The sequence below is a fragment of the Cryptomeria japonica genome, chromosome 8 (assembly GCF_030272615.1).
Source record: "Cryptomeria japonica chromosome 8, Sugi_1.0, whole genome shotgun sequence".
NCBI classification, from domain to species: domain Eukaryota; kingdom Viridiplantae; phylum Streptophyta; class Pinopsida; order Cupressales; family Cupressaceae; genus Cryptomeria; species Cryptomeria japonica.
The window spans coordinates 654,809,151-654,837,094 of NC_081412.1; the positions used below are offsets into that span (position 1 = coordinate 654,809,151).

Genomic DNA, 27,944 nt, shown 5'->3' on the forward strand with positions numbered 1-27,944 from the left:
GAATTTACACCTTCGATTGTCCATTATTTGAGAGCCTTGTTACCATTCCGTTTTCCCATGCGATCACTTGTCCTTTTCAAAATTTCAGCTGATCTATTTACACATTTCGATGGGCTAAAACTTCAACAAATTCGAGCGTGACGTGTAGGAAACTGAAAACAGAAGCATCTCACGACGATCTGGAGGGCCGCATTGAGGTGGGTTTGAAACAAAGATTTGATTAATGCTGTTGGATCTTGTGAGTACTTTCTTTCAGGTTAATACCAGCTGAAAAGGGCTTGGGACAATGGTTTGATACTGATCGGCAAGGTGGGGTTCTAACAAATAGGTCATCAACGGTGTTCCATCAATTGGATACTCATTTTTCTGTCCAAAACAGCTGTAAAGATCTCAGGATAAGATTTTCAGAATGGATCATTGCAGTGGATTTGGAAGAGGAATTGTCAATTTAGAGCAGGCGAATTCTTGTTTTGTACTTCGGAAAAGCTGAAAATCCTAGAGGGTTTTGTAGAGTGGAACTGTGGTGGGTTTGGGGGTAACAAATATGGGGGACCTCATTACAGCGCTGGAACCCTCTGGAGGCGAAGGAAAGCTGAGCTTTGATACTGTTCATATTGCAGATGTTAAGGCCTGGCTTAATTCTGTCTTTGATGCTGCTGGTAGAGAAGTTCCAGAGTTTGAGTACACTCCTCGGACTGTGGCTCATCTTCACGCTGTCGCTACTGTCTCGCAGGCTCGCACTCAAGCTGCAGCAATTCTCGCTTCGGATCTGCGCCAGAAAGCTCAAGAATATCGGAGTCAAGGTAAGAGTGCACTAGGGATTATTGTGTTTTTTTTCAGGGAAAATATGGGGTGGGTTATTTTGTTGTCCAAGGGTGAATTTGTAATTTGGTGAACATGACTGTTTGTAATTTATACGCCATTTGATCAAATGATATATACATCGGTGATAAAGTGAAATTTGGGGAATGCCGTCATACCAAAAAAATAGCGTAATGTTTGGACAGAGTGTATGAAAGTATATGAAGAGTAAGATCTACTAAATGTTCCCCAATTATAGCCTTACAATAAAATACAGATTGGTTTTTGTATAAACGAAAAATCAGGGACATCTGAATAGACAAGAACATGCCTTGGAACTAAAATGAGACTATACACGATGCTAAGATGAAGCATGCTAAACAAGACAACTAAAAGCATCAGGCATGAACATCTTAGAGATCCTCATCTGCCAAGGACAATCACAGCCCCTTTGACAAGGTCACCAGCATGGCCCAGGTTATTCTGTCTGCTTTATAAAGCACCCGCATTCAGGTTCTGCTCCAGGCTGACACCTCAAAATTTGTCAGTGCCATGCACTCCCCAAAATACCAGTCCATAGCTCATATTCTAGGCCACCTAGTCAGTATGTTCTTGAAGATATCCATTTTTCTGTTCAGGGTGATTTCAGTGAGACGAAAAGTCTCACATGTCTATAAATTGGCATTATTGGTTTATTCATGATGACACTGAGGACCAAAATGTCCTCCACTCCATTTTGCTTTGCTTCCATTTCCAGGCGATTTTTCCTTGGTCAACCAACCAGTGGCCCAATTACCACGACATCTCCTTTGAAATCGTGCCCTTTCCTACTGAAATCTCAATGATCTGAAACAGAACTGGTAGTGGGACCTTGCTGATAAGAACAGGGCTATCACCGTCCATGATAACATTCAACTTGCCCTCGCACAGTGAACCTGCCCCAGATAAAGCTTCTAGAGGGGCGTCAAAGTGGTCTGAGAGTGAATAGATGGACTGCAGCAGGCCAGAAATATCCTTTTTATGCAGAAATGTGATGGGCATCTCCTCATGATGGGCCTTCCACCTCAATCTTGTAGATTCCTTTCTTCATTAAAACTCTTAATTGCGTAGTACATAGGCAAACACCCATTCACACAGATATTCATTTTTCAATGAGATTTGAATTCTTTAAGATAAGTCATCTTCCACCAAAAAGTTGTTGTGCTTCACCATTGCTAAATCATCCATCCCCTGTGGCCCAAATATGCTCCTGGCTAAGTTGCCGAATTGGGTATGTGTAATGTCCCCATCCTTTTGACAGGCAAACAGCAGTCAAACCCTGTTAATTAAATTAAGAAGGGAATAATTTATTATTGGCCAAAAAGCTATAGTAATGAATGATTATTATAATTGTTCATTAAGTCATTAAAAGGGGGCCATTTAAGACTTAACATTTAATGCCTAGGCGATGACATCATGGGGGCCATATATTAATTAATGCAATCAATGAAAATTAAGCCTAAGTCAAAGCTGAAGAATTTTCTAGAAGAGTTCGATTGCTTTTTGGAAAGATTGAGTTTATAAGATGGATTGATGCTAAGGGAGGATTCATTCTAGCATTCATCTTATTTTTAATTCTGCCTCTCAACGAGTTGGTAGTACTTCCAGGACGAAACCCCTGGCTGTGTGTGTGTTGGGACGAAACCCTCAACACAAGTGGAGATTCAGATTTCAGTTCTACTGCAGGAGATCAGACATTGACAGCGCCATGATTGCTTGATAAAATCGTGGCCCAGCCACTCTATGATGTCAATACATGGTGTAATAAGGAGCAGCTTTTTGTGTGGTGCAGGGATGGCATTGGTGGGGACTGAAGGGATATTCCCTTGAGCAGAATAACCTACAGCGAGCATTTTCAGATGAAAGACAGACTGCCAGACAGAGACACAGCCATAAGGAATCGATTGTGAGAATAGATACATAGCAGTAAGGTTCAAACCTTCAGTTTGTTTAGAGATCGGGTTGATCAGGGGATGAAATAAACCCTCAGTCCATGCATGTGCTTCAGCAATATAAATAATTTATATTGGATATGAATGGAAGAGTTAATAATTGCAACTCAGTTTAGTGTGTGCCTGTCCCAAGTTATTTAGTTTTTTTGAACAAACATAGAGTGCATGTTCAAATGAATTAAATAAATTTGATAAAATTAAATTGAATTTGATAAGTCATAAGAGGATATAGTTAATATATTACAGTATAGGAACATTGACAGGTACGGGGGTACAAAATGCTGGTAAGACAAAAAAAATTTGGGGGGTTGAGTACGTTGTTTGATACGTTCATAAAAAAATAATACATATGCTAAACATAACATACTAATTGAAATTCAATTTTCAATATCAAAAAGATCAAAGTAGAATCTTATGATAGACAAGTTCTGAGTTTACTAATCAGCACTGTAGGTCTTAAGAATATCTAAAAGATCAAAATAGAATGACTAAACATTTCGGCATCTAAAAACACAAACCCTGGACGCACCCTGTAACATACTTAAATCTCTCAAGCATATAAATAGAGAACCTGAAACTAATGCCATTATCATATGCATTTTTTATGATAAAACAAAATAACAGAGCAAGAAGAAAAATATTCTTTATTGAACAAATAAACATCAGTTCTTGGGAAACATGAACCAAAAAAATAGGTTTGCAACTATTTCCTATATAAAGAAAAAAAATATGAAGGGTTTAGAATGTATTTTCATTTGTTAACTGGCAAACTTGCTCATCTTTAAATTCTCTCTGAGTCATAAAGGGGAAAAAGATATCACCAGAGCATTTAACAACCCATCCTTAGATCGTTTCCGATCCCCCTTGCTCATTTTTAATTGAAGTGGCCCGACCCTTTGCAAAGGTAAAGAGAATGGTTATGTCACCTTGGCCAAGGGGGTTTGTCTACATGTTTTTATGAGGCTCAGTTCCACCCTATCCGACTTGCTCTTTTAATTTATTAGCAACGATAGGAAATTGGAATTCATCAAAAATTTCTTTTGATACTTGTGAGGTTAATACTTAATCTCACACTTACAGGTTAATCTTTTTCTGACTGGTGTAAACCCTTATCTAAAATTTACCATTCATTAGTTTAAAATTCACTTTATTTTCTTGCTGTGGCAGAGGTTCCTACTGAACAGTAAATCATTAAATATCATTCTTTAATTTAAATTCTCTTAATTTTCTTGCTGTAGCAGAGGTTCCTATTGAACAGTAAATGAATTATAAAGAAAACCAGTACTTGCATTTACAAAAGACTCCTTTAGGAGCAACTACGCAGAAAATAGGAAGGAAAGAACAATAAGAAGCTTTTGTTGAGTTACAAGGGAAATTTAACAAGCTAGACTTCTCAGGAGAATACAATTCTTAAAAACTAAGACCCCTTTGTATCGTTTAGCTAAGCCTCATTGCAACAGTAAATTTGCTCTCTACTGGATTAAAAAGAAAATATAAAAGAGTCCACATGCCTGGAATGTGAGAGAATTTGCACTGCAAAAGGTTTAAGCAACGTGGTAAACAGAGACTGGCAACTGCAATGGCTGACTGTACTTCCTTATACTGCAGATGATTTAGGAAATGACAGTGCCTTCATTCCTTTCTCCTAGTTCTCCCGTCCATCCCCGCAAATGAAGCAAGAGCTGTCGAAGAAGAAGTGAAAGCTGCTGAAGAAGAAGTGAATGCAGCCGATGAAGAAGTGAATGCCGCCCAAACAAAAAAAATCCTTTCATATGCCCCGCTACCCTAACATTTTATGGGAGTAAGGCTCTATATTTCCGCCATTTCCCATCGTGGTTCAAGAAGTCGGTCCAATCCGATGGAAATTCAAAATTTTTTATAAGCTTTAAAGCCCTTATACAACCTATTCGGAAATATTAAACCATCCCGATAAGGAGAAAAGAAGTAAAAAGAAAAAATGTATTCGAACGTAAATGGGGCTTGTATTATTAAAATTAGATTTTAAAATAACAAAATTAAGGTCCAAGTAATATTAAAATAACTAAGCCATTTCTTATATACTTTAATAAATACATTGTTAATAGTAAAGGTAATTAACATTTCTCTTTTTTTTTTTAAGATAATTTAAATTTAGGAACAAAACACCTTTATTAAAATTATTTAACAATTGATATATATATATATATATATATATATATTAATGTAAATATAAATGGAGTTGACTTTTGCAAGTCAAAAACATGTCTAATTAAGGTATTAATTAAGACAACAATAGAAGGTACATAATAATGATTTCGCAATGCAAGAACAAAAGGATTCAACAAATGAGTTGGAGTAAGTCGGAGACACTAACAGACATAATTTCCATGGTCCTAATAGGGAAAACTAGGTTGACAAGGTCACACTAGCTGACATTAGGTAGTACATACCAGTCTTATATTCCATTCAATCATTGACCATAACCATTTCACTTCCCTCTTTCCCGGTGATATTTTTTCCCCTTCTTTTGGGAGGCCGAGTCATTCCTGCATCCACTTGTCCAAACCAAAGTAGTTAGTCCATCATCTCGATAATTCAACCTTAATGTTTATATTCGTTAAAAACAAAAGATGAGTTATAACATTACTTTATGTAAATGACCATCACGACTTTTCATATATTTATAATATTCAAAAATAAGAAATAAAGCCATTTTCAACTAGGGCATCATTTAGGCTAAACCACTGTTTCTAGCATTCAATACCATTTAGGGCATCATTGTAAAACTGAATACCACTATTAGCAAAACCAAAATCTTGTAGGGCATCAAAATCATTGTTTCAGGAACTAGTATCCATCTAAGGCACCAACACAACTAAGTATCAAAATAAGAGTATATAGGAGGGGATGTGACACACCCACAGGAGATTCGTTTCAGAATCTGATTCCAGTACGTTTCGTACTTGGAATTGCCTGAAAAATCCAACAATTCAGCAACTTAGGCTCCTGGTAATGAAGAGAGCATAGATGGCACACTCGCCGAAAACTCGGCGAGTGACAAAAACTCGCCGAGTTTTTGGACCTGGCGAGTAGTAATGACTTCTACTCGCCAGGAAAACTCGCCGAGTTTTTGCCAAAAACTCGCCGAGTTTTTGGCGAGTTTTTGTCAAAAACTCGGCGAGTTTTAAAGAAAAACTCGCCTGGGTTAGCATAACAGCAAAAAAGGGCCAAAAATACATACATTTTTTGTTTTTCTATATGGTTTTGGGTTGAGAAGGGGGAAACTCACTTGGAAGGGCCACCCTGAGAGCCCACTATGCCCTCAAGTAATCGCCGAGTTTTTTGGTCTATCCGTCAGGATTCATATATGGAATATAACATTTAAGTATAAGAAAGAAGAAAGATATACTGTCAGGATGTTTGAGAGTGGTTTCGGACCTCCAGGAGTTATAATGCAAAATCTAGTTTTTGGAGGATTCTTCAATTTTCCAGACTTAGTCAAATTTCAGGATCCTTCGGCGATGCCCCTTGACCCCAACTTTGAGTTGAAAGTTTGAAACTATGAGTATGAATGATGAAATTTCAAATATGATGAAAGTTTGAAAGTAGTTTTAGCTAGAGCTGGGGAGAGGAAGTTGTATTTACTTTTGGTTTTACAAAAACTATTTACTATTTTGCTTCCAGCCATCAGCATTTCTCATGAGGATGCGATTTTGTAGACACTTTGCAATCAAATATATCTAGAATCAGCTTGTTTCTTTTGTGTTATCATTTATTGACTCATTGGATGCATCTTCTCATTAAATTTTGCAAAAAAAATGCATTTTTTATTAAAATTAAGCGTGTTTTTACGTTGCCGAGTTTTTCGCCGAGTTTTTCCGAGTTTTTCCCGAGTTTTCGCTGAGTTTTTTTCTCAGGGGCTTGGCGAGTCGAGCCGAGTCGCGAGTAGTTCAACTATGGAAGAGAGTATTACCAGTCTCATAACAGAAAACATTGCCCTATCTTGTATTACTTTCAGGCCCTCCAAAGGTTTATCTACCTCTTCATTGGCCTGTCATCCCCTCTTACACCCTTCCTTTTCTGCTCTATGAACCCACCTTCTCACAGCATCACATAACAACAGCAGAGCTTGAAGCAAAACATATCTGTCAAGGAAGAACAGGGACTTTGGACAGTGTAAGATGAGAGAGCAGGGGATGGCATATAACCAACTTGCACATGTACACTCTCTTTACAATGATTAGACATTTCCCTTAAAAGTGTTAAATAGTTTTCAATTCAAAACATTTCAGGGCCTGGGAATGACGACAATCCCTATCTATGTCCACTCAACTAGTGTACTGTTCTAGTCATTGATTTTCCAACACGTTAATACTTTTTGACATGGGCTTTGCTTGAGTTGCTCTAGAGCTATGAGAGCCCATAAATCCCTCCAATTCTCAACCTTAGTGCTACATAAGGAGCTAATGGGACCTTCATTAGCTTATAGATTTGCTGGCTTATCTTCTCCATAGGAATTGTTGTCAATATTCCCTATTAAATTTTGGAAGATGGATTCTGGCTTCTTTTGGGATGCTTTTGAGTCTCTAGCTTGGAAGGAACTTTTCCTTGTAGGCATTGATAATCACGTAATGTCCCCTATTTTAAGATCTCTTCTATCTTCCCAATCTGATGATTATACTTATGATTTGTGGGGTATAGATTGAAAGTTGTATAACAGAGATATTGTTATGTAAGGCATATCAAGTATAACTTTAATTGAATTAGCAAAGTGCTTAATTATTGAACCTTATATGAATGCGAAGTATGATTATAGACAATAATATACCCTTCCTTGTGGAGTACTATCTGACCTAAATTCCAATATACTGTTCCAAAAGAAGTCTGTATAGATTTCAATTAGGAGAAAGTCTGTGATTATATCTCAAAGATATATGAGAGATCTGATGATTTTATGTGCAGAATGTGCTGTCAGTATTATACTTCATCTAGTCTATAATTGGTATAAGAAAGAATATAACTTCTGATTCCTCTGTTGATTTGATCGCTATTTCTGAATGATGACTTATAACCATTTGATTTGAGTATCTATGGATCTGATATGAAAGGATTAGAGTTCTGATCTCCGATCCCCCTTCCTGATATGTCTCCTTGTAATCATGCAATCTCTTAATGCCATATCTGCTTAGTTCCACTCTTTGTTAACGCATCTTTGCCTTGCAATCGGATGGGTAAATGTCACCTCTTTCTCGGCTGCTAATGGCTGTTTTGATCGCTCCAAATCTGAAGTGAATAAATGAAAAACAAAAACTACCCCCAACTTGGTGAACCCACGATCTTCCTCTTATATCCTTCGAAAGGGCATGATGTGAAAACTTGTATCTCTCACAGCCACGTCTCTTTGCAAGCAATCTGAATTGTTCATGTTCTTTCACTTAACCAGGTCTCCTCCATGATGGTTAACAATGTCCTTAATTAACTAACCTTAGATTGGACTAGTTCCTTTTTCCTTGGGTATATTATTCTTGACTAATATAAACTAGGATTGATTAGTTTATGAATTGAATGGGTTTATTTCATGCTGAGTCAGTGACAACCTTGTAATCGATAGTTATTATGGTTCTTGTTGATGTGGCTAAAGTCGCGGAACTACGACTTCATCCGGCCAATGCATAATAGAATACTAAGAATCCTATCCTCTCTTGAGATAAGGAAATCCCTAATGCTGTGTGAATTTGATCAATGGGGATGACCTCAATGTTTTGGTTGTCAGGTCTTGACTGTAGGATAGCTTAGTAGTTGATGTGTTTTTCTAGAAACACAAAGGGGACTTACGGTTAGACGAAATTGGTTTCGTACAGGTTCCCTAAAGTTTTACAGTTCAATATCATCTGATTTGCTTCTAATCGATGTTATTTCAGCTTGACTGGAGGGTTTCTTGAATGAAAAAGAAAAAAAAAGGAGGGATAAGGATAAATAGTGAATAAAAACAGCTAACTAATTTTAACTAAGACATCATATTTCAACACATAGACGGAAGTCTTAAAATAACTAGAAATTACTTTGCCAACCAATTAGCACAACTAGGTAAAAACCAGTGCAATCATCTAAGGATTTTGAATTTTCAAGCTATTAGATACAAATGATAGACTCTTACGCCTATTTATCCAAATCTAATAACTGATCTTAGCACAAAAGGGGCCGGAGGAAACAATAATCAACTATTTCCTAATGGTATGAATCAAGATTTTCCATCAAATATATGCATAAATAACTGTCTGAAATTAAGTGCAGTTGCAAAAATATGAAATAAATGGAGAAGAGGACCATGCACTCACAGTAAAACAAACACAACTTTAACATCCATTAAATCCTGTATGTATTTTGCTAGAGTTTTTGCAACAATCTTTTTTTTCTGCCCTTTTACAAAGGAGGAACTAACTTTTTTATATAGAATTCCAAAAATGGTTGAATGGCCAAGATTTAAACTTAAACGAGTGGGCCAGATTCATCCTCTATCAAAACTGCCCATACCCATAAATGGGAGGCAAAATATCAGCAACAACAAAAGGAGAAACAATAACTACCAAAAAGGTAATCAATAACTACCCCAAAAGTTGCTCCAAAAGTGCACATGCACGGAGCTCAAGATTTACAACTGTTTTGGCAGTTAGAAATGAACTTTATGCCAAAAAAGTGCTTTTTAAGATTTTAAAAGAAACTTACACTTTAGGAAAGCACTTTCTCCCTTTTCTGCTGTAGACCCTTTTTCCAAAAATTCATTCTTGCCATGCAAATACTCCTTCCAGATATCCCAACCTGCTGTACACTCTGCCCGAACATATTCCTGAAGTCTAATGCATAGCTGGAACAACACCATGCTTTGGGGCATAGGAGGATGGCGTATTTTATATTGCATACCCTCCAAGTGGCGATCCACATGCTTCAACCCATCCTTCCAGTCAAACCGATGAGCCTCAAAACTTAATATGTCCGAATGCAACCCACTGGCAAATTCTATGTCCTCCATGGAGTATGTGTTGTGACGTATTCACACATCGCCCCATTGCAAATGGGGACCCCTACTTTTTTTTGCTTTCTGGGGTTTCCTTTCTAGTTTTTTAGGGTTTGTCTATTAGCCTTTGCATTTTGAGTGTCGCCAGGGGGATCACTAGGATGGCGAGCTTTGCTTGAGCCAAGGTGAGTCAGTGGATGCTCCGGGTTAGGGTCATCTTTGAAAGTCTTCCTTAGGACAAAGTTTTGCTCTTGTTGCTAATTGTGTCTTGTTTTGAGTTTCAGGAGGTCAATGAAGCTTGGTGAGTGAATATCATCTTTGAAGGTCTGAGTTAGGTCAAATTGGTGAGTGATGAAGTCTGGAATATCATCCTGATCTTCAAATGTCTGGAAAATTGAAGAATCCTCCAAAAACTAGATTTTGCATTATAACTCTTGGAGGTCCGAAACCACTCTCAAACATCCTGACAATATATATGGAATATAACTTACTTATACTTAAATGTTATATTCCATACATGAATCTTGACAGAGAGACCAAAATGTCAAATTTCGCTTCTGACCCTTCCAAAAGGTCCAAAGCGAATTTCAATTTCGCTCCTGACCCTTCCAAATGGTCCAAAGTGAAATTCTTTATAAGACATTCTACTTTGACTCAAACTTAGAACTAACTCATTCCCAGGCATTATTGAGGGCAAAACACTTGTTTGGATGAAGAAATGTGAGAAATGAAGTCAAGATTTGAGCCTAAATGTGAATTTCGCTCCTGACCCTTCCAAAGGGTCCAGAGCGAAATTCTCCCTAGACACTATTTTCTCCCTTGTTTGGGCTAACATCCTTGTTCCTTGGACATGGTGGGGGTAAATTGGTCATGTTCTTGCCTAAGGAAGCGATTGAAAGTATTGAAAAGTGAGGGTTTTGTCCAAGTAGGTTAATAGTTAATAGTTAGCTAATAGTGAATAGTCAGAGAGTAGGAAATAGCTAGAGTAGAGTAGAAAGAGAAGGCAAAGATTGTTGCCAAGAGATTGTTGCAAAAGACATGTAAACTTCATTGAAGGAATAGTGAATTCTATGTGTCGATTCTACAATTTGCATGGTCTCTATACTTCTCAAATTTAATTTCATGTTATTAGATGAATGAAAGAAATTTGTATATCCATACTACTAGCGGTTTGTTAATTGCAGACTTGCCTTGCGTAGTCAATTGGAATCATTCAGCTTAAGCTTAACTTCAATTATCGCTTCTTCATTGATATGCATCAACCTAACGATGTCTATGCTTGTAGCGGTGATCTGAACATCATAAAGCTTTCCTCAGAAGATCGCACTAATTTTGTGGAGATGATCCTAGGATGTCAAAGCAAGACTTAGTTAGAATTTCATCAAAGGTCATTCATTGCTCTTACATTCTTAGTGTTAGAATTAGATCCTTCTCCAACCCTTGCCCCTTTTTCCTTTTTTTAAAATCAAGGGCCGGTGAAATTCCACGTTCCAGTAATATCCAAAGCAAATCAGACGTTCAGGTCGTCGAAAGTAAGTCCCCTTGTGATTCCAGCAAAATCACATCATACCGCAAAGAGCTTATCCACACGTAGAGAACCTACAATTAGAACCTTGGAGTTACTCTGACTGATCCTTCGGCAAGATCTTCTGCAGTCGAGAAACTTTGTTCAAGAGAGGATAAGGTACCTTTAGGTATTTTATTCTGTGTTTGGTCGTGTACAAAAAACACATCAACAGTATGCGACCTTATCAATGCTCAATCTATCCTCCCAGTTTGGTTGTACTTGATCATCAGACAAACTATTTTTCCAATCTAGAACCATTGATCTGAGGATGTTTCCACCAAGATCCCTCATGTTTTTCAAAATCTCCTCGCATTCCTCCTGCTCTTTATTAATGGCATCTTTTGTGTCATTCTTTATGTTGGAAGTCTAGTACCATTCTTTAAAAACGCCGATGTCATAAGGATCCAGGATAGGGGACAATGTGGGAATCTGCATGTGGGTCTAGAAAAGAGCTCTTATGAGGGGAAGAATTGTACCAACCACCTCATGGACCCTGAAACACTCCTTTACTTCAAACAATTTGACGAGAATGGTTTCTCGGTGGTGGGCCATTTCCTTTACGTCTTCAATAATCCACTCTCCCTTTTCCTTAATGTCCCGAATCCATTCCCTGACGGCCTTGGCGGTATCATGTACTCCTTCAAACTCGGTTGTAGTCCTTTGTGCCAATGCCAATGGGGGAACATGGGATTCCGGGGCATGTTGCAATGGTTTCAGCAAGTGATCAATGTATCCCTCAGCTTGCTCAGCACGAACTCGGTACGTGTCCCTCTCAGCAGTCATTTCGTCGAGTTGTCTGAGCATATTATGCACGGAATCCTTGAACTCTTCCCTTTCTTGCTTTTTGGTGGCTCGCCCTATTGGGATGGTTGTAATTCTATAATTGGCCAATGCAATTTGATCCGTTGGCTTATCGACAGGCGGGGTAGCAATATGAATGGTATGGTTCCTCTGCTCATCCTTAGTGATCCGGGAGTAGGTCTTGGGCTTTTTCTTACCTTTGGATTTTATCTCTCCAATGCGAGAGAAGATATCCTCCAAGTTGATAGATGGCTTGACGGCTGCTTTCTGCTGTGCACGAGCAATTAACAAGTCTTGAGGGATGGTTTGTCTAGATGTTATTGCCAAATTTCCACTTTGTTCCTTGGAGGTTTCAGTTGGCTCACTGCCTATCTGCAATTGATCTGTCATAGAAGGAACGAATGCAGTATCCAATCCCTTACTCATAGCTGAGTTCTCCCCTACCTCACTGAACAATTGTTGGGTATCCCCTTGTGATGGTTGCTCTTTAGTTTTGTCGGGCTCCTGGGTCTCATCCCCCTTTTGTTCTCCCTCAACGGTGGTGTCATCTTTGCCGATGCTAGTCAATTGTAATTCATGCCGACTCCCTTGTGTGAGCTCACGCTTACCAACCTCTTGATTATTCGGAATTTCTCCCTCCTCAACTTGATTTCTAGGTTCATCAGAATCAACGATCCTGACCTCTGCATCTAGCTCACCTTGTGCTGGAGGATTATTAGCCTCGAATGCATCAACATCACTTTGGGAGGGCAGAGCAGGTATATAGTCAAGCTCAACTACATCATCCTCCGAACTGGGGTCTTTGGATGACGAACTGACTTTCGGCCTCCTGATAGGGATCTCTTCCCTTCTAGTTCTTTTTGATGTCTGAGTCCCTCTATTGGCTTTGGCTTTCTTCCTCTTCTTTCCGAGTTTCTCAACCTCTTCTTTCGGTGCAGTTGAGGTTCCCTCATCCTCCGAAGACTGGGAATCAAAACTGCCCATCATATTGTATGTAAATTGAATCCCTTCATGGGTCAGTCTCTCGATTTGCTGGGATAGCCAGTGATTGGTATACCTTCCTGGAGCCTCCATGATCGCCTCAAAATCAGTAATTGGATCCTGAGTCCAATCAATGCCTGACAAGAGGTATTTAACTGCCTCAAACTCTTGGACTTGCAAGCAATTGCCATAATCTGTTACTTGATCTGGGACCCGATAATACTCATAAAGCTGCATTTGCTGCACACTTAGCCTAAAATGCTCATGCCGTCGGATCTCGTAGTCATCAGAACAGTTGCTCCAATAATCCTCAATTGATGCCTTCGCTCTGTAGTGCCTGCCATAGGCTCTCTTTGCCAAATTGTCATGATCGAAACACTTCCTTGGGAAATGTTCATGTAGGCCATAAGATGCTAATTCAGCAAGTGACTCATCAGCTTGTACCGAATTCTTGAAATGCACATCGAGGGCACCCAAGATCATGGGGAAGGTGAATCCAGATTGTTTCTTATCTCTGAGTAAGCTGCCCGTTGGATGTACCTCCCTTGCGACTTCCATAAGAACTATTTTGTTTGTCGGATAGCATGGAAGTCGGAATGGAGCTCCCTCAAAGCCAGCTATCTTGAGGTAAGTGAACCTGGGGAATTGAATAAACCATGCGCCATACTTTTGTACCAAAATGGTAGCCTTCTCTGAGAGCTTTATGTGCAATCCTCCTTGCATTAACCTGACTAGGCGCATTGTAAAGGCGTCATTGACACGCTCATACTAACCAATTGCGTAAGCAACGCTGTTCTTTTCTCTTTGAGCTATGTCATAGTAATGCAGTTGAGGGTAGCATTCATACACCTTGACTTGATTTGGGCCGTTCTCGATTTCACCCTTCTTGATTAATCCTGTCAGTGGCTAGTGTCGGGCAAACATGTAAATCAGGTAGGAAGTCATGGTGAAGTACTTATTTTCCTCAAGTTCGACCAGCTGTGTATGGATATTATCACTGATGATTTGAGCCCAGTCGAACTTGGACTTCCCAGCAAAGACCTACTCCATAAAGTAGAACATCCACTCATCAAAAAAGTTAGACTGAGGGAGTCCCATAACCCGGCTGAGTAAGGTGACCATATCACCATACTCGTTATGAAAGTCACTTTTGGGGGTCTTTTTATTGATCCTAATGCTCGGAGGTCTTCTCTCTTTATACCATTCTTTGTTTATCAATGTCCTGCATTTAGCAGGATTCATGTCGTAAGCAACCTGTTCCTCATCTATAGTTGTAGCAATGGGATTATCGGGAAATGGGATGTCAAATGCTTCCCCAATGGCCTCAGGTGTGAAATCAGCTTGCACCATATTTTTTAGGACCACTAATCTGGTCTTTGGCTGATAATGTCTAGCAGCCTCAACTACTAGTTCATAATTTTGCATGGATGGAGGGAAACCCGCTGCCTGAGCGATACCACTTTCCATCATCTGCCTAGGCTTGCCATAGGCGTTAGGAGAATATACCCTGTTTCTGAAATCCTGAATGTCTATGTGGTCCAAATCAGTATCACCTATGCTCTGGACTTTTGACTCTCTAACTCCTCTTTAGTATTGGTACTTCATTTTCTTGCCTTTGCGGGGAATGTCAGATTTAGAGAACTGAGATGTTCCGGTTGCACCAGGTGTCTAAGAGAACCGAGATGAATATTGTGCACAATTGGACACGGATTACGAGACGAGATAAGGAAGTGAACATGTTAGTCGAAATAGAGGATGATGTTAGTGCCTAAAACCAAAGATCAAATTGAATACCAGATTCAGAAAAAGCATGACGCTTCAATAAAAGAGCCTGATTAATTGGAAGTGAAATGCTTATTTGAAACAAGAAATTAAGCTGGCTCCGTTTCTAAAAAAATTGCGACTTGGTTGCATATCAGGGTTTGAGTGTTTAATGATTGTCGATTTTCGCACTCGGAGAAGAGTCTCGCCTAAGTTCAGTTTTTTGAGATGTTCAAAATTTCCCTAAGTCTGAATTTTACATTTCAAGATTAATTTTCCTAACAGGCTTTGCTTTTACGCTATGTTTAATGCTTTGCAGAATTACAACCTACAAAACTTCACTCTCCAACTTATTGCTTAAGCATTACGACCAGTTTTGTATTTATTTAATGACTCTAAAGGAGACAAAACGAATTTACCTGGCGAATAAGGTGGTTGCCCCGTGATTTCTCCAAACTACGAGTTAGTGCGAGTTCGGCCTGCAAGGCCTTTTTGTAAATTTTAAAAACGCCTTCCTTGCGATTTTTGATTGCGGGCTATGAAAGGTTTTGCAAGCATGAGGGGTTTAACAAAAACGCCCTACCTTCCGCGAACTTCGCGCCAAAGGAGGACTCTGCAAACTTTCGCGTTTTCCTTGCTTTGCCCAATTTCAGGCCTAGAGGTTAAAATGCAAACTCTAAATCACCCCTTCACGCGATTTTGCAACTTTATAGACATTTGCCCATTTTCGGGCTGGGAAACCTATTTGCGATCTTTTACTTTCAACGCTTATCACATTGCTTGCGATTTTCGGGTAAACAACTTTTATGAAAACGCCCTTTTCACACGATTTGCATTTTCGGCCCACAAGGCCTTTTTGCAAAGTTTGGAGTTTATAATGCCTTTCTCATTACCTTCGCGCTTTTCGGCCAAAATGGGCCTTTTGCAAGGTTTGGAGTTTATGACGCCTTTTCACGCGATTTGCGTTTTCGGCCCACAAGGCCTTTTTGCAAAGTTTGGAGTTTATAACGCCTTTCTCATTACCTTCGCGCTTTTCGGCCAAAATGGGCCTTTTGCAAGGTTTGGAGTTTATAACGCCTTTTCACTTGGTTTGGCATTTTTGGCAAAAAAGAAGGGAATGCGAAAAAACTCGTGATTTTACTTGCTCTTGCCCAATTTCGGGCTAAATGACCTTTTTGCAAACTTTAAAACTTAACAACTTTTCACTTGGTTTGAGTTTTTGGCAGAAAAGGTTATTTTGAAAAGTTTTAAGACTTAACACTTTTTCGGCTAGATGGGTATTTTCGCGAATTTGGTGTTCTTCGGGTTGAAAGACTAAAATGTAAACTTTTAAAACACCCTTTTCCCCTTTTGGCAACTTTGTGATTTTATTGATGTTTGCCCATTTTCGGGCTGGGAAGACGATTCGCAAACTTTTCATTTTCAACGCCCTTCTCCTTTACATGCGATTTTTGAAAAGTGTTACAAACTTAAACGTTTTGTCTTATATCGAAATTCGGCGTAAAGAGGCCTTTTAAAAGTTTTCAAGTAAAACGCCCCTTGCAATTTCGGGCTAGAGAGAGATTTTGAAAAGTTTTCAAACTTAAACGCTTTGCTTCATCTCTTCCATTTTCAGCCTGGAAAGCACTTTTGCAAGCTTTAAACTTTTAGCATTTTCTCCCTATCAGGCGATTTTCGGGGTAAACAGGGAGTTTGAAATCTTAGAAAGTGAAACGCCCTTTATGCTTGCAATTTTGGGCTAGAAGACCTTTTTGAAAAGCCTGACCTTGAAACCAAATTTGGCCCTTAAAGTGATTTTGCGAACCTAGACAACAGACACCCTTGCCTATTTAGTTGAATTTCAGGCCTGTGCTAAAACTAGTCTCCCTTGGATTGATTTTAAGCATTTAGATTGCGAGACTCTCTGTGCAAGACTCCCAGGCCATGCGACTTAAAACTAATAGATGCCCCATCTCCTAATGGTTACATAGCTCATTGCTTCACTACTACTTGCCGGACCTCAAAATGGTGGATAAACACCAAATTTGGAAACTTGGCAGGACAAAGGCTGGAAAAGAAACAAGGGGGATCCTGTTGGCGACAGGGAGTGTGTGCAACACACAACAATTCCCCAAAATATTCCAATCGCTATCTTTTGTTTATCAACCTTATTCATTTTAATTGTCTTAATGAATATTATATTTTATTATTACTTATCTATTTATTTATATTATTATATTATTATTGTTTATATTTTAATTTTAATTTTATCATTATTATTTATCATTAAATTGTATTTCAAAGTGGGGACATTACAAATCATCAAGCTCCCTTGACCACACTGACCTTTTTCAGACTTCACCTAATGTAAGAGCCAAGAGTATTGTCAACCCTTTAACAAGATCAACTGTCTTTGCCTTTGTTATCAGGGCCTCATCAAATTAGGACGGAAGCACCTTTGTGAACGGTGCCTTTGTGATTTCTATAGAGGTAAGTGCTAGACATTGCAGATTGCCCTTAGAAGCACCATCAACGTTCAATTTGAAGATATCAGGTGGGGTGGATGTGGGACCATTTTATGTAACGATTTATTTTAGTACATATCTTTCAGTGAATATAATCAGTTTAAGTGAACACTGAATTCCATATAAAAGTTGGTTCATGATATTAGGAGCTGAACTTCTTATCACATAATCTGGTCTATGAATGAATTCCGTTGTTTGGGAGGTTGGATACATACTTTTCTACCTCAAATGTTGTCTTTAATGACCTTCATGGTAACATGACTTTAACGGTCTTTAACGACCTTCACGGTAACATGACATTAACGGCCAACCTAGTGTTCTCTACCGACTCTCAACAAACTCAACTGTCACAAGGGTACCTTTAGCTAAGTTATTCATTACACATTGCTCTGCTGAACGTGGAAATATAAACCCAATCAACAAATTGAGTTAATTATCTAATAACAGCCTACAGGCTTTTACTATAATTATGGTGAATGGATCTTATATCTGTATCCACAGAAGGTTACTTATCATACTCAGCAATCTTTCTTAAGTTCATTAAAAATTATAACTGATCATTGTTGGGAATTTCATTGAATTGATATCTTACATAGCTTAGCTAACATGCAGCATATAAACTTTTGACTTAATATCTTAATTTGTGCTTGTGACTCTGCAGTACCATTCTGTGATGCCATGGCTAAGGTATGCAGAAGGATTGGGCAGATCACTAAAGACATTGCTGTCCTTCTTAACAAAATATTGCAAGTTTGACAACACAACATAAGATGCCTTTGAAAAGTAATGCAAATGCTTCTAACAGTTTTATACTTGATAGAACACAATGACGAAAAAATGGCACACATATAATTAAGGATTCAGAAATAGTTATCGGATTAAAGGAGATTCGTGCTTGTAAAAAAAAGTTATATTGCTTTTGCTAAGCTCAGTCTAGCCTTAATCAGACCCACTCCCCTGTGCTCTCCTCCGATACGCAATCCCCATGATTCCTTCGATGACTAAAGTATGATTCTAACTATCTACCCCTGCGAATTAATCTATATGCTATGAAATTATATTGTGGATAAACTGTTTCTTTTGTTCCATCCCCTAGCATCATCATTCCCTGTGAAATAATAATGTTCTTCCTTTAAGCCAACCCCCCGAGTTCTCTGACATAATTCACCGAATATCACATAAAGAAATAAAGAAATGCTAATGAAGAAAGTGTTTTGAAATGAAGGAGCAAGCATTAACAGCTCAAGGTGATGGGAATAAATTAACGCCCCCACCTCACATATATTTAGTAAGAAAGGCTTGGCTTAGCCGATAATAAGATTTTTACTTCAAATATTCAATTCTTACGTTTTATTAAGTAAACATATCCTTATTTAAGAATCATATAACATAAATATATTTACATATGTATAAATATTTATATGATATATACGTTCTTATCTGAGTTTATATTTATATGTTAAATAAATGAAATTATTTGTAGAAGAATAACTATGAACCAATTAATACCATTATAAAAAATTATTAAGCCAAGAGCATCGATGAACACGTAACTCCAAAAGACGTCTAAGGAAAAGACCAACTTCCTGCTAACTGACAAGACGGTACAACCACCCTAAAAGTCAAAGTGACAACTTAACTTCACAACAACCTGACACTAGGTTCAAGGTTTGATGGCAAGTTCAATCAATTTCGAAGTCCACAAACCTCTCCTTGATGATACTCTCCCTCTTTTCGAGGGCATTGCTAATCCCGCATCCACTTGGTAACATAAAAATGGTTAGACCATTCATATCTTCTTCAAATTCACAAATATATGAAATATCATTGTCAAATTAAATCATTCATAACCTTAGTACAACTCAATTAATTATCACGCATTCACATATATGCATGTAATAAAATATAACTAATATAACGATCACAACTGCATCTTCATTTAGCAATCAATACTGAAAAGAGGGATGTAACAAGAATGTAAATAATGACAAAAAGCATTAAACCTCTTACCACACAAATCTTTGATGATTTAAGGGTCGTGCTCCAAGTGGTATGTTGACAATTGAATGAAATGTAGTTACCCAATTCTGTAGGATAACTTTGTTGCATCCAATCTTCTTCTTTGAATATGGTATTGATTTTAGTGATCAGATTTAGATATAACTTAGAAATAACACAAAGCAATCACACAAAAGAGACAAGACACCAATAATACCTTGGGAAAACCTCCCTCTTGGAGGAAAAACCCAACATCAAGTCCAGATCAAAATCCTTTAATCATGAGCAAATTACAAATACAATGAAGATCAGATCACTTATCTGATTAAGTCACCAACCTAGGGCAGAGCTTTGCCCAATCTAAATCACTGATGTGCAGGCCCTAATTCGCTGATCCCAGAAGTAGGGTTTCGGCACCACAGAAGAGGATGATTGCTGCTCTAAATTAGTGAGTTAGACAACTCAATATCGCCCAGCATAGTCACCCATAATTTGCACAAGTCTGCTCCACAATGGTGATCAGATTTGGGTCTGGAATGGATCTCAGAATGATCGATAGTCTGCCCAGATATAAGGTAGACAGCTCAGATTCCATACTAATTTGCCCAGCCACAAGAACAGATTCACATTAATTAGGATGACAAATTCATGAGTAGAAGACCACGGATTGCAGAGCAAATATTCGCTGGTGATGGAATTCTTGGATGACAAGATTGAATCTTTTTATATACAAGATTCAATCATCTTCTTTCCCAAGTCGGCTGACCTATTTGGCCGACTTGATTTCATATTTTATTCCTTTACATTGGCGCCCAAATTTGGGATTATAATTGAACTACACGTTACATTATTTTCTCTCATTGGGCCCAACCCAATACTTTACAAGTAATTGCTCATGATATTGTTGTTATTACAATATACATTAAATTTTAATTGCCACTTAGGCAACATTAAAATTTAATCAACATAATCCGATCTAGCTATCACATTTCAACATATAGCTTGTGAATGGATCAATTTATAGAATTTGGATAGGTTGGCTGGATGAATGAGATTATATCTTGTGAGATGGAGGGTTAGGGTTGGTCTTTGTGGAGGAAAGAATGAGTAGATGACAAGTGGCATCATGTGACTGGTCAAATGATCTAGACAAGGCTGGAAAAGGGTTGTAGTGTGGATATTTGATCAAATTTTGATGAAGGGTGGAGGTTGAAAAGGTTCTTTTTGGAGCCTTGTGCACTTGGAGCCATGTGCAAGAATTTGGAGCTTTGTACAAGGTTGACCTTTGTTATTTTAATTGAAGTGGCGGAGGAATGTGCAAAAGATTAGTTAATTGACTAAACATAAATTGTTTATTCAACGAATGATGAGAAGGATTTCAGAGGAATTAAATAAATATTGACGTGTATATTTAATTTTTTGAGAATATTGGAGAAATATTTGACTTAATTAAATAAATGTAGTTTATTCAATTAAGGTGGGAACATTAGAAGAGAAGGCTGAATTGGCTAAATTAGTTGAATAAATAAAAGTAACTAATTCAATTAATGCTGGATGAAATATTAGATTGGTTAATTGAATAGACAAGACTCATTCAAATAGTGTTAGAACGATGATTGAATTTAGTTCACATTAGAAGTGGATTGTGGGTTAGATTTTGTGATGATGATGGAAATGCAAGTATACATTTTAGGTGTCTACATCAATAATAGCATTAGGCTCCAATATGAGCTTTCCCTAATCATCCAAAGGAGGCAAATCCACTTATGGTGTGATATGCTGTTCAAGGGTCCTCTTAAGGTGGGACACTTGACAAACATTATGAATCCTACTATTTTATGGCATCTCTAACTCATATGTAACTTATCCAATTCTCATCAGGATCATGTGAGGCTTGTAGAAGTGTGGCATGAACTTTTTAGCCCCACTAGCTTCGATGGAGGTTTGTGTATAAGGCTGCCATCTTGAGAAGACCATATCTTCAACTTTAATGACTTATTTGTCTAGCTCTGATTTGCATAGAATTTTTGTCAGTTATGGGCTTGTGAGAGCTGATCTTTGAGTGGTCTTAATGTCTCCATTCATGGTTGTATATGGTTATGATGCATTAACCTCTATTGATTTAGTGTTCACTAATAGTAAAGTGTGAGTAGCTAGTAACTTGGTATAGCATGTCCTATAGTAACTAATAGTAACTAATAGTAGCTAGTAACTAATAGTAATGCTACGATTGAAGCAAGTCATGAAATCTTTGATGTGTTTGGGGACATCTTTCTTGATGCCCTTCTATGAGAACCTTTTTTAATTTGATTGTAGGTCTTGTAGTATTTGGGATGCCTTGCTACAGGTACATCCTGAAAATCTCTCAAAATATGCTCCTCCATTTTAATTAAAGCATTAGAAATATTCAGTTTTTGTAATGATTGAGATCATTTTCTATTACAAAGCTATCATCTCACACATTCCCATCAAAGAGATCATAGCAAACGCACTTTTAGCATATTCCATCATAATAGAAAACTTCCAATCGGCAAAAATAATAAAAGTAGAAATAGAGTAGGCATTCTAGAAAGAGCGCCAACAACTATTGTCTTTTCCCTTTTATTCACTCTATGCCAAAAACCTAAGCTTGGAGCTGCTTACCTTTTTTTTGCTTATCATTCAAATCACATTGGTCAAGGAAGAACTTCAAATTGTTATTGTATGACTTTTCCACATCTTCCACACACCAAATATTGTTGAAGATTTCTGTATATATATTTGAGAGGTTTCGGCTATATGTGAAGAATTCTGTTTGGAATACAAGTTTCAGTTATATGCAGTGTCACAGTCCTTCTCATTGTAAATGATACATGTTGAAAATGTGATTGAAACCATAGAAAACTCTGAAACACCAAAATTATGCAAATAAACTTTACTCTTTCAGAAACTTGCCAACTGTTTGACAAAATACCTAATGGTATAGAAAGAAAAAATTGTGAAGGATCTTACATTATGCCCCTCTATAATTGGTTGTGGCTTTGATTTGTAGGGTTTTGGATCATTGCTAGGTATTACCTTAATGTATTGGAATTAACCTTTACCAAGGCATCTATTATTAGGTTCCCATGGCTCCTTATAGAAATGCATAGCTTTTTCCCTCGGATTTTATTTTTCTTGTTGTTATGCCTTCCTTGTAGTGGGTGGTGGAGGTGTCGTCTTCTGTGGGTGTGAATAAGATCCCCCTTTTTGAAAGTTTCCTTTGTTTGACTTAGGTGAAAATTTGTTTTGTAGCATTGATGCTTCAAGTGTTAAATCCCTCTTGATGTTTTCTTGGAGAGATGTTGGATCGAAAGCCTTAACTAGGCCTTTAAGAGGTTTAGACAAATGCTCATCAATCATGACTCTGAATTTATTTTTGGAGACACTAGGTATCATTAGTGCAAACCTTTGAAAATCTGCCACTTGGTTGTCTATTTAATTGTTGTGCATCAACTGTGACAACTCTCTAAAGTGGATCTCATGATCTTTCCTATTGAATCTATCAATCAACCGTTGGCTAAACTCATCATATGTGGTGATATGGGTGACCTTGGGTGATGACGCCATAGTACCACCATTCATGAGCTATTTCTTCTAGGTGAAGGGTAGCAAATGTGATGGCCTCTTTCTCATACATTGAACTTAAAGAAAAGTGAGTATTTAACTTCTGGGTCCAAGCATGGGTTGAACACTTGTTGGATCCATCAAATGAAGCAACTATGAGCTTTTTTAACTAGTGCTAGAGATCCCTATTAGTCTGGTTCTGATTTGGTCTCTTCTCATTCTTAGGCCTTTTCTTTTACTTTAGAGTGCGGAAATCCATAAAAGAGATGCTAGCATGAAAATGATCACCATGCGCTCTATACTTAGCATAGAGAGCTACCCAATTATCATCCTATTGATATATGGACCTTCTAGCTGCTCCATCTTGGTTTGCAAAAACGTAACTTTAGGTAGCCTAGAACCATAGGCTACCCCATGTGTCCAATTCATTTTAGGTTCTGGAATATTTCTTCAAAGAAACTCTTCAGCTAACTGACATATCTCATGGTTTTTCTGAATTCTCTTCTTTCTTGATCTCCTTCATCCATTTCTCCTTCTTGGACTAGATCTTGTACTTGATAAAGGGTTTGCACCAATTTTTTTGCATCAATTATTTTATTGTTAATTAGTGTTTAAAAACACTGTTTTAATGGGCAAAATAAACCCTTATGCAGCTGGGATGGAAGGGACGTGACATACATCTCTGATACTACTTCCTTTAGAGGGGAAAGGCACTTCATTACTAGGTAATAGACTAAATTATTTTCCTGGTAATTAACTGAAGAGTTGTGAGAAAAATAGCATTGCCTTGGAAATAGAGGTGTTTCATGATCAATACTATATTGCTGGAACATGTTTATATATTGAATGAAAGCTAGATATCTTCAAGCTTATGCCAATTGAAGACCAATTCTGAAAGTTACGAACTCATCTTAAAGAAAATATATTCTTTTAAAAGGATTCATATATATTAAGTTCAACAAAGGAATTTTTTTATCAAGATCAAGCAATGTGGTTGTGCCTTTTAGAACGTAGAGGTTCACTGTAAGAGTTTATGTCCATAGAGAATTGTTTACAAAGTTGTATGAATAAATGCATAGATTTTCATATCCTGTCAAAGAAATTTCATACTACCATGGCTAATTCAAGTAGTATTGTTTACCTCTTGACAGCTGCAAGATTAAGGGAGATTTTGGATAGTGCAGGATTGGCCCATGAAAACCTCTCTCCAAGTGCTGCAACATCTTCCCAGATGCTTGCAAGTGTTTCAAACCTGTTGAATATCAAAGACACTGAAATGAGCAGGTAAGTGTTGTAGATACTTGCATATGCTCAGGATTATTTATGTTTCTCTTACTGTCAAGTTTTGGGGAAAAAATTGTAGTTTTCTTGTTGCAATGGGAGACATTTCTTTGAGAAAAACTGATGTGGAAGAAAAGAGGGCCAAGGCACAAAAGGAATCAAGGATTCTTCTTGAGAATACTCGTAAGGCAATAGCTAGGTTGACTTACTTAAAGAGGTATTGACTACATAACTCTGCTTCAATTTATATTTCAGAAGCTGTGTGAAAATGCCATGAAAATCTTTTCTCTGTTTTGATTTGAACCCTATAACTATATTGTGTTGTATTTATTTATACTGACAACAATAAGACCACCTTCAAACCCACAGCTAGGACATTTGGCTTTCTGCTTGTTTTTGAGTGGTTGGAAAATGAAATTGATTTGGGGCTAAATCACATGACTGTTCTTTAAGAACACTTGCACAGTTGGAAGAAGAAATAGCCAGCCGTGAGGGTCCAATGATGCAGTGGCAGACAAATTTGAAGATAATGGTTTCAAAAGAGCGCCAATACTTACAACAACTGTCAAACTACAAGGTAGGAAAAAGTATGACAGTATTTCATTTTCTAAAACAATTTATTGAATGAAAGGTCAGCTATAAGGTAGGAAAAATTTGGACATTTCGTTTTCTTAAACAATTTATTGAATTAAAAGGTCACTGCTATATACAAGTAAAATTCAGGCATTTATTATTTATTGTGGGTAAATAGCAAAAGGGACATCTTAAACCTTCACAGATTCGTCTCCTCTTAGTGAAAACCTGAACTTCCATAGTTAATAGTAGATATCATTGCTGTATGTCCATTATTTTAGCTAAGCTGTCATCAAGAAATCGTTAATCAATTTGAAATGATTTCTTTGTTTCCTAAGCAGGCATTGCTGAACCGAGTTGGATATACTCCAGAAATCAGTCATGGTGTGTTAATGGAAATGGTTGAACATCGGAATGAACTAGAGAGAAAGACTAAACCCATTTTGGATACCTTAAGAAGTTACCAAGATTTGCCACCTGTAAGTCTCATATTCCTCCTTCCTATGTACCACATCTCTGATAATATCTTCAGCATGGAATACTATTGGCAGTATTTAGAACAATATGTTATTATTATTGGACAGGACAAAGCACTTGCTGCTTTAGCCATTGAGGACAAGAGGAGAGAATATGCAGCAGCAGAAAAGTACCTTGAGGAGGCGTTGCATTCTGCTCTGAATACTCCAAATGAATAAGTGGGTGATTATAAGATTGGATGATTACAAGTTGACAGTTTCCAAATGTGATTAGTATATGATATATGTGTATATGCAAGATTCTCTTGCCCTGATCAAAGGATAGACTTTTGCAAGCAAAAGTATTGTTCAAATTGATGCTACTTCAAATATATATTTTGTCTTTGTCTGCAATCCATTTCTTCATTTGTCCTCTTCCTGATGATGGATTGTTGAGTGCAATCCGAAACATTGATTAAAAAATATACACAGTTTTTTCCAGAAACTCGTGCACATAACTTCATGGACTGTGGAAAGCTCATGTCTTCCATATATTGTTTTATATTGTTGTACTCTAATGATATTTCAGATTTAGTTTTTAGTTCATTCTGATATTTTTAAAAATATCTGCCTATTGAATTGTGTTTTCCTGGATCACAAGGATAAATCAATCATAATTTTCAATTCTGTATTCATATGATACAATATTGTCATATATCTAGTTCAGAAGTTATTACAAATCAAATAGGAATGTGAATACCCTTGTTGATTTTCTCTACAATTCAAATGTCGATTTATTTGGCCTAAAGGATAGTTTGTCTGCTTAGAAGGTCCAGCTATACAAGGGTTTGTACGGCTTCATTAGTGGTAGGTTATATGTTGTTATAATGATTTTGAATTTTCAACAATGCTTTTTGTCTAGTTCTAGTCGAAGAGTTAGGGAATGAGGAGGGTTGTTGACTCTCGAGACTAACTGTCATGTAGTACCCCTTTCTTGATCGGACTTTTAACTCGTTTGACTTTTGTTGATTCTTTCAGTGGATACATTATTGTGATATTTTGTTTAGACATTATGCAGTATGGTGATATGCTTTAATTTGATTTGCAGTATATGTTTCATAAGTATTTCCTTATGGATGTTTAATGTGATTTTTATTGGATTACTGTCATGGACTGACATATTTATTTTATACATACAATGTGTTATATTCACGTTTCGTGTTTGTAAGTGTATGGGATGCGAAAGAATGATTTTCCTTCACTAACTCTAGGGAGACAGAGAACGTCACAATTCTCTTTCATCAATGTGCGTGCAGTGTTTTATATATATATATATGTGTGTGTGTGTGTGTGTTTATATGCACGTGTGGTTCTTTGATGCAAGAGATTGCAGGGACAAGTACCGGTCGTCTTTTTTCGTTTGACCAGTATGCGAGTCTTGACCCTTTGACATTTTTCGTTTTGTGAGTCGCCAAGTTTTTTTCTCGTTATGCGTGCCTCCTGCTAATTAGAAAAGTTAATTTGAATGAATAATATTATTTCTTATTGGTATATTTAAATTAAATTAATATGCTTTTGTTATTTCATATTGGTGTATTTAATTAAATTATTATACTTCGTAATTAATGATTTAGTTAAATAAATTGAATTATTAAATTTAAATGGTTAAAGTGCATGTTATATTTAAGAAAAGTAATTGTATTTATTTGAGAAAAGGATAAAGTTTAAATTATGTTTTTTTAATTTTTAATTTGTATGTTGAAGTTTTATTTTCATTTTAAGGAAAAAGAAATGAGAAAAAAGAAAAATCTCCATAGACCTTTTTGAAAGAGACTAGATTTTACCTTTATGGGAAAAATTTTCTATTGGTTGAACAAAACTTTTAACCTAAAAGTTTTAGGTTAAAATATTTTGATATATTGCTTGAGAGTTCATGGGAGGAACAAAGGAAAAAAATTGGAAGCTAAGTTTTCAGAACAAAATTGAAAATTGGATTTTTGGGTTGAAGATTTGGTGCAGGTTGAAACTCATGTCCAACTTTCTTGCAGGAAAAGTTTTAAAATCTTCCTGGGAATTCATGGATTTTTTTTGGAAATTTTAAATTTATTTTGTTAATTTTGAAGAAATTGGTTTTTAAAACGAGAAAAATTATTTTTCTTGTGTGCTTTCAAGTTGTATAATTTATGTTAAATCTTTTCATTTCTAGTTTGGAAATAATAGATTTGTTTTTGTTTGTTTTGAAATTTTCAAATTGTTAAAAAACAAAAGGTTATGTTGGCAAAATTTTTACAAAATGGCTTCTCTATGTGTTCTTGATTTTTTTCATTTGTGCAAGAACAATGAAAATTTGGATTAAATTCTCTTTATTTTGGTTAAATTTGTTATGGATTTTGCCCAAAATCTTTTGATTTGGGCCTTTTATGTATTTAGCAGTAAACATGATTTTTAATTAGAAATTTTTACTGATAAATTTTATTAATTTTTAAAAAATAAAAATAAAATAAAATATTATGCTACCATTGGTAGCTTTTGCTACCACATGGTAACAACTCTACTCACTGCAATAAAATGTCGTTCGAAGTTTCTTCAAAACCGCCTCCAGATAATGTGTTTCATTGTGCTTCTTGGCAGCATTTTGTGTGTTCTTGATTT

The 27,944-nt window shown here is 36.9% G+C and overlaps 1 protein-coding gene across 2 annotated transcripts; it reads left to right on the forward strand.

Moving 5' to 3' along the window:
• LOC131052002 (AUGMIN subunit 1) lies at positions 1-25,898 on the forward strand. Of its 2 annotated transcripts, XM_057986610.2 has the most exons (7): positions 664-803; positions 23,637-23,708; positions 24,135-24,267; positions 24,347-24,481; positions 24,718-24,841; positions 25,179-25,316; positions 25,422-25,898. In XM_057986610.2, the coding sequence occupies exons 3-7, from the start codon at positions 24,215-24,217 to the stop codon at positions 25,530-25,532; spliced, it is 561 nt and encodes a 186-aa protein (XP_057842593.2). In that variant the 5' UTR covers positions 664-803; positions 23,637-23,708; positions 24,135-24,214; the 3' UTR covers positions 25,533-25,898. The 2 variants fall into 2 exon arrangements, with proteins under 2 accessions (XP_057842592.1, XP_057842593.2); XM_057986609.2 differs by lacking the exon at positions 23,637-23,708 and having other exon boundaries at positions 1-803.
• Positions 25,899-27,944: the final 2,046 nt, after the last annotated feature.

Bases quoted from the DNA above. Each gene is read 5' to 3' on its own strand.
- LOC131052002 (XM_057986609.2), top strand. From the start codon at position 545: ATGGGGGACCTCATTACAGCGCTGGAACCCTCTGGAGGCGAAGGAAAG. The intron at 24,482-24,717 runs GTATTGACTACA...CTGTTCTTTAAG, and splicing joins AGGTTGACTTACTTAAAGAG to AACACTTGCACAGTTGGAAG. The intron at 25,317-25,421 runs GTAAGTCTCATA...ATTATTGGACAG, and splicing joins GTTACCAAGATTTGCCACCT to GACAAAGCACTTGCTGCTTT.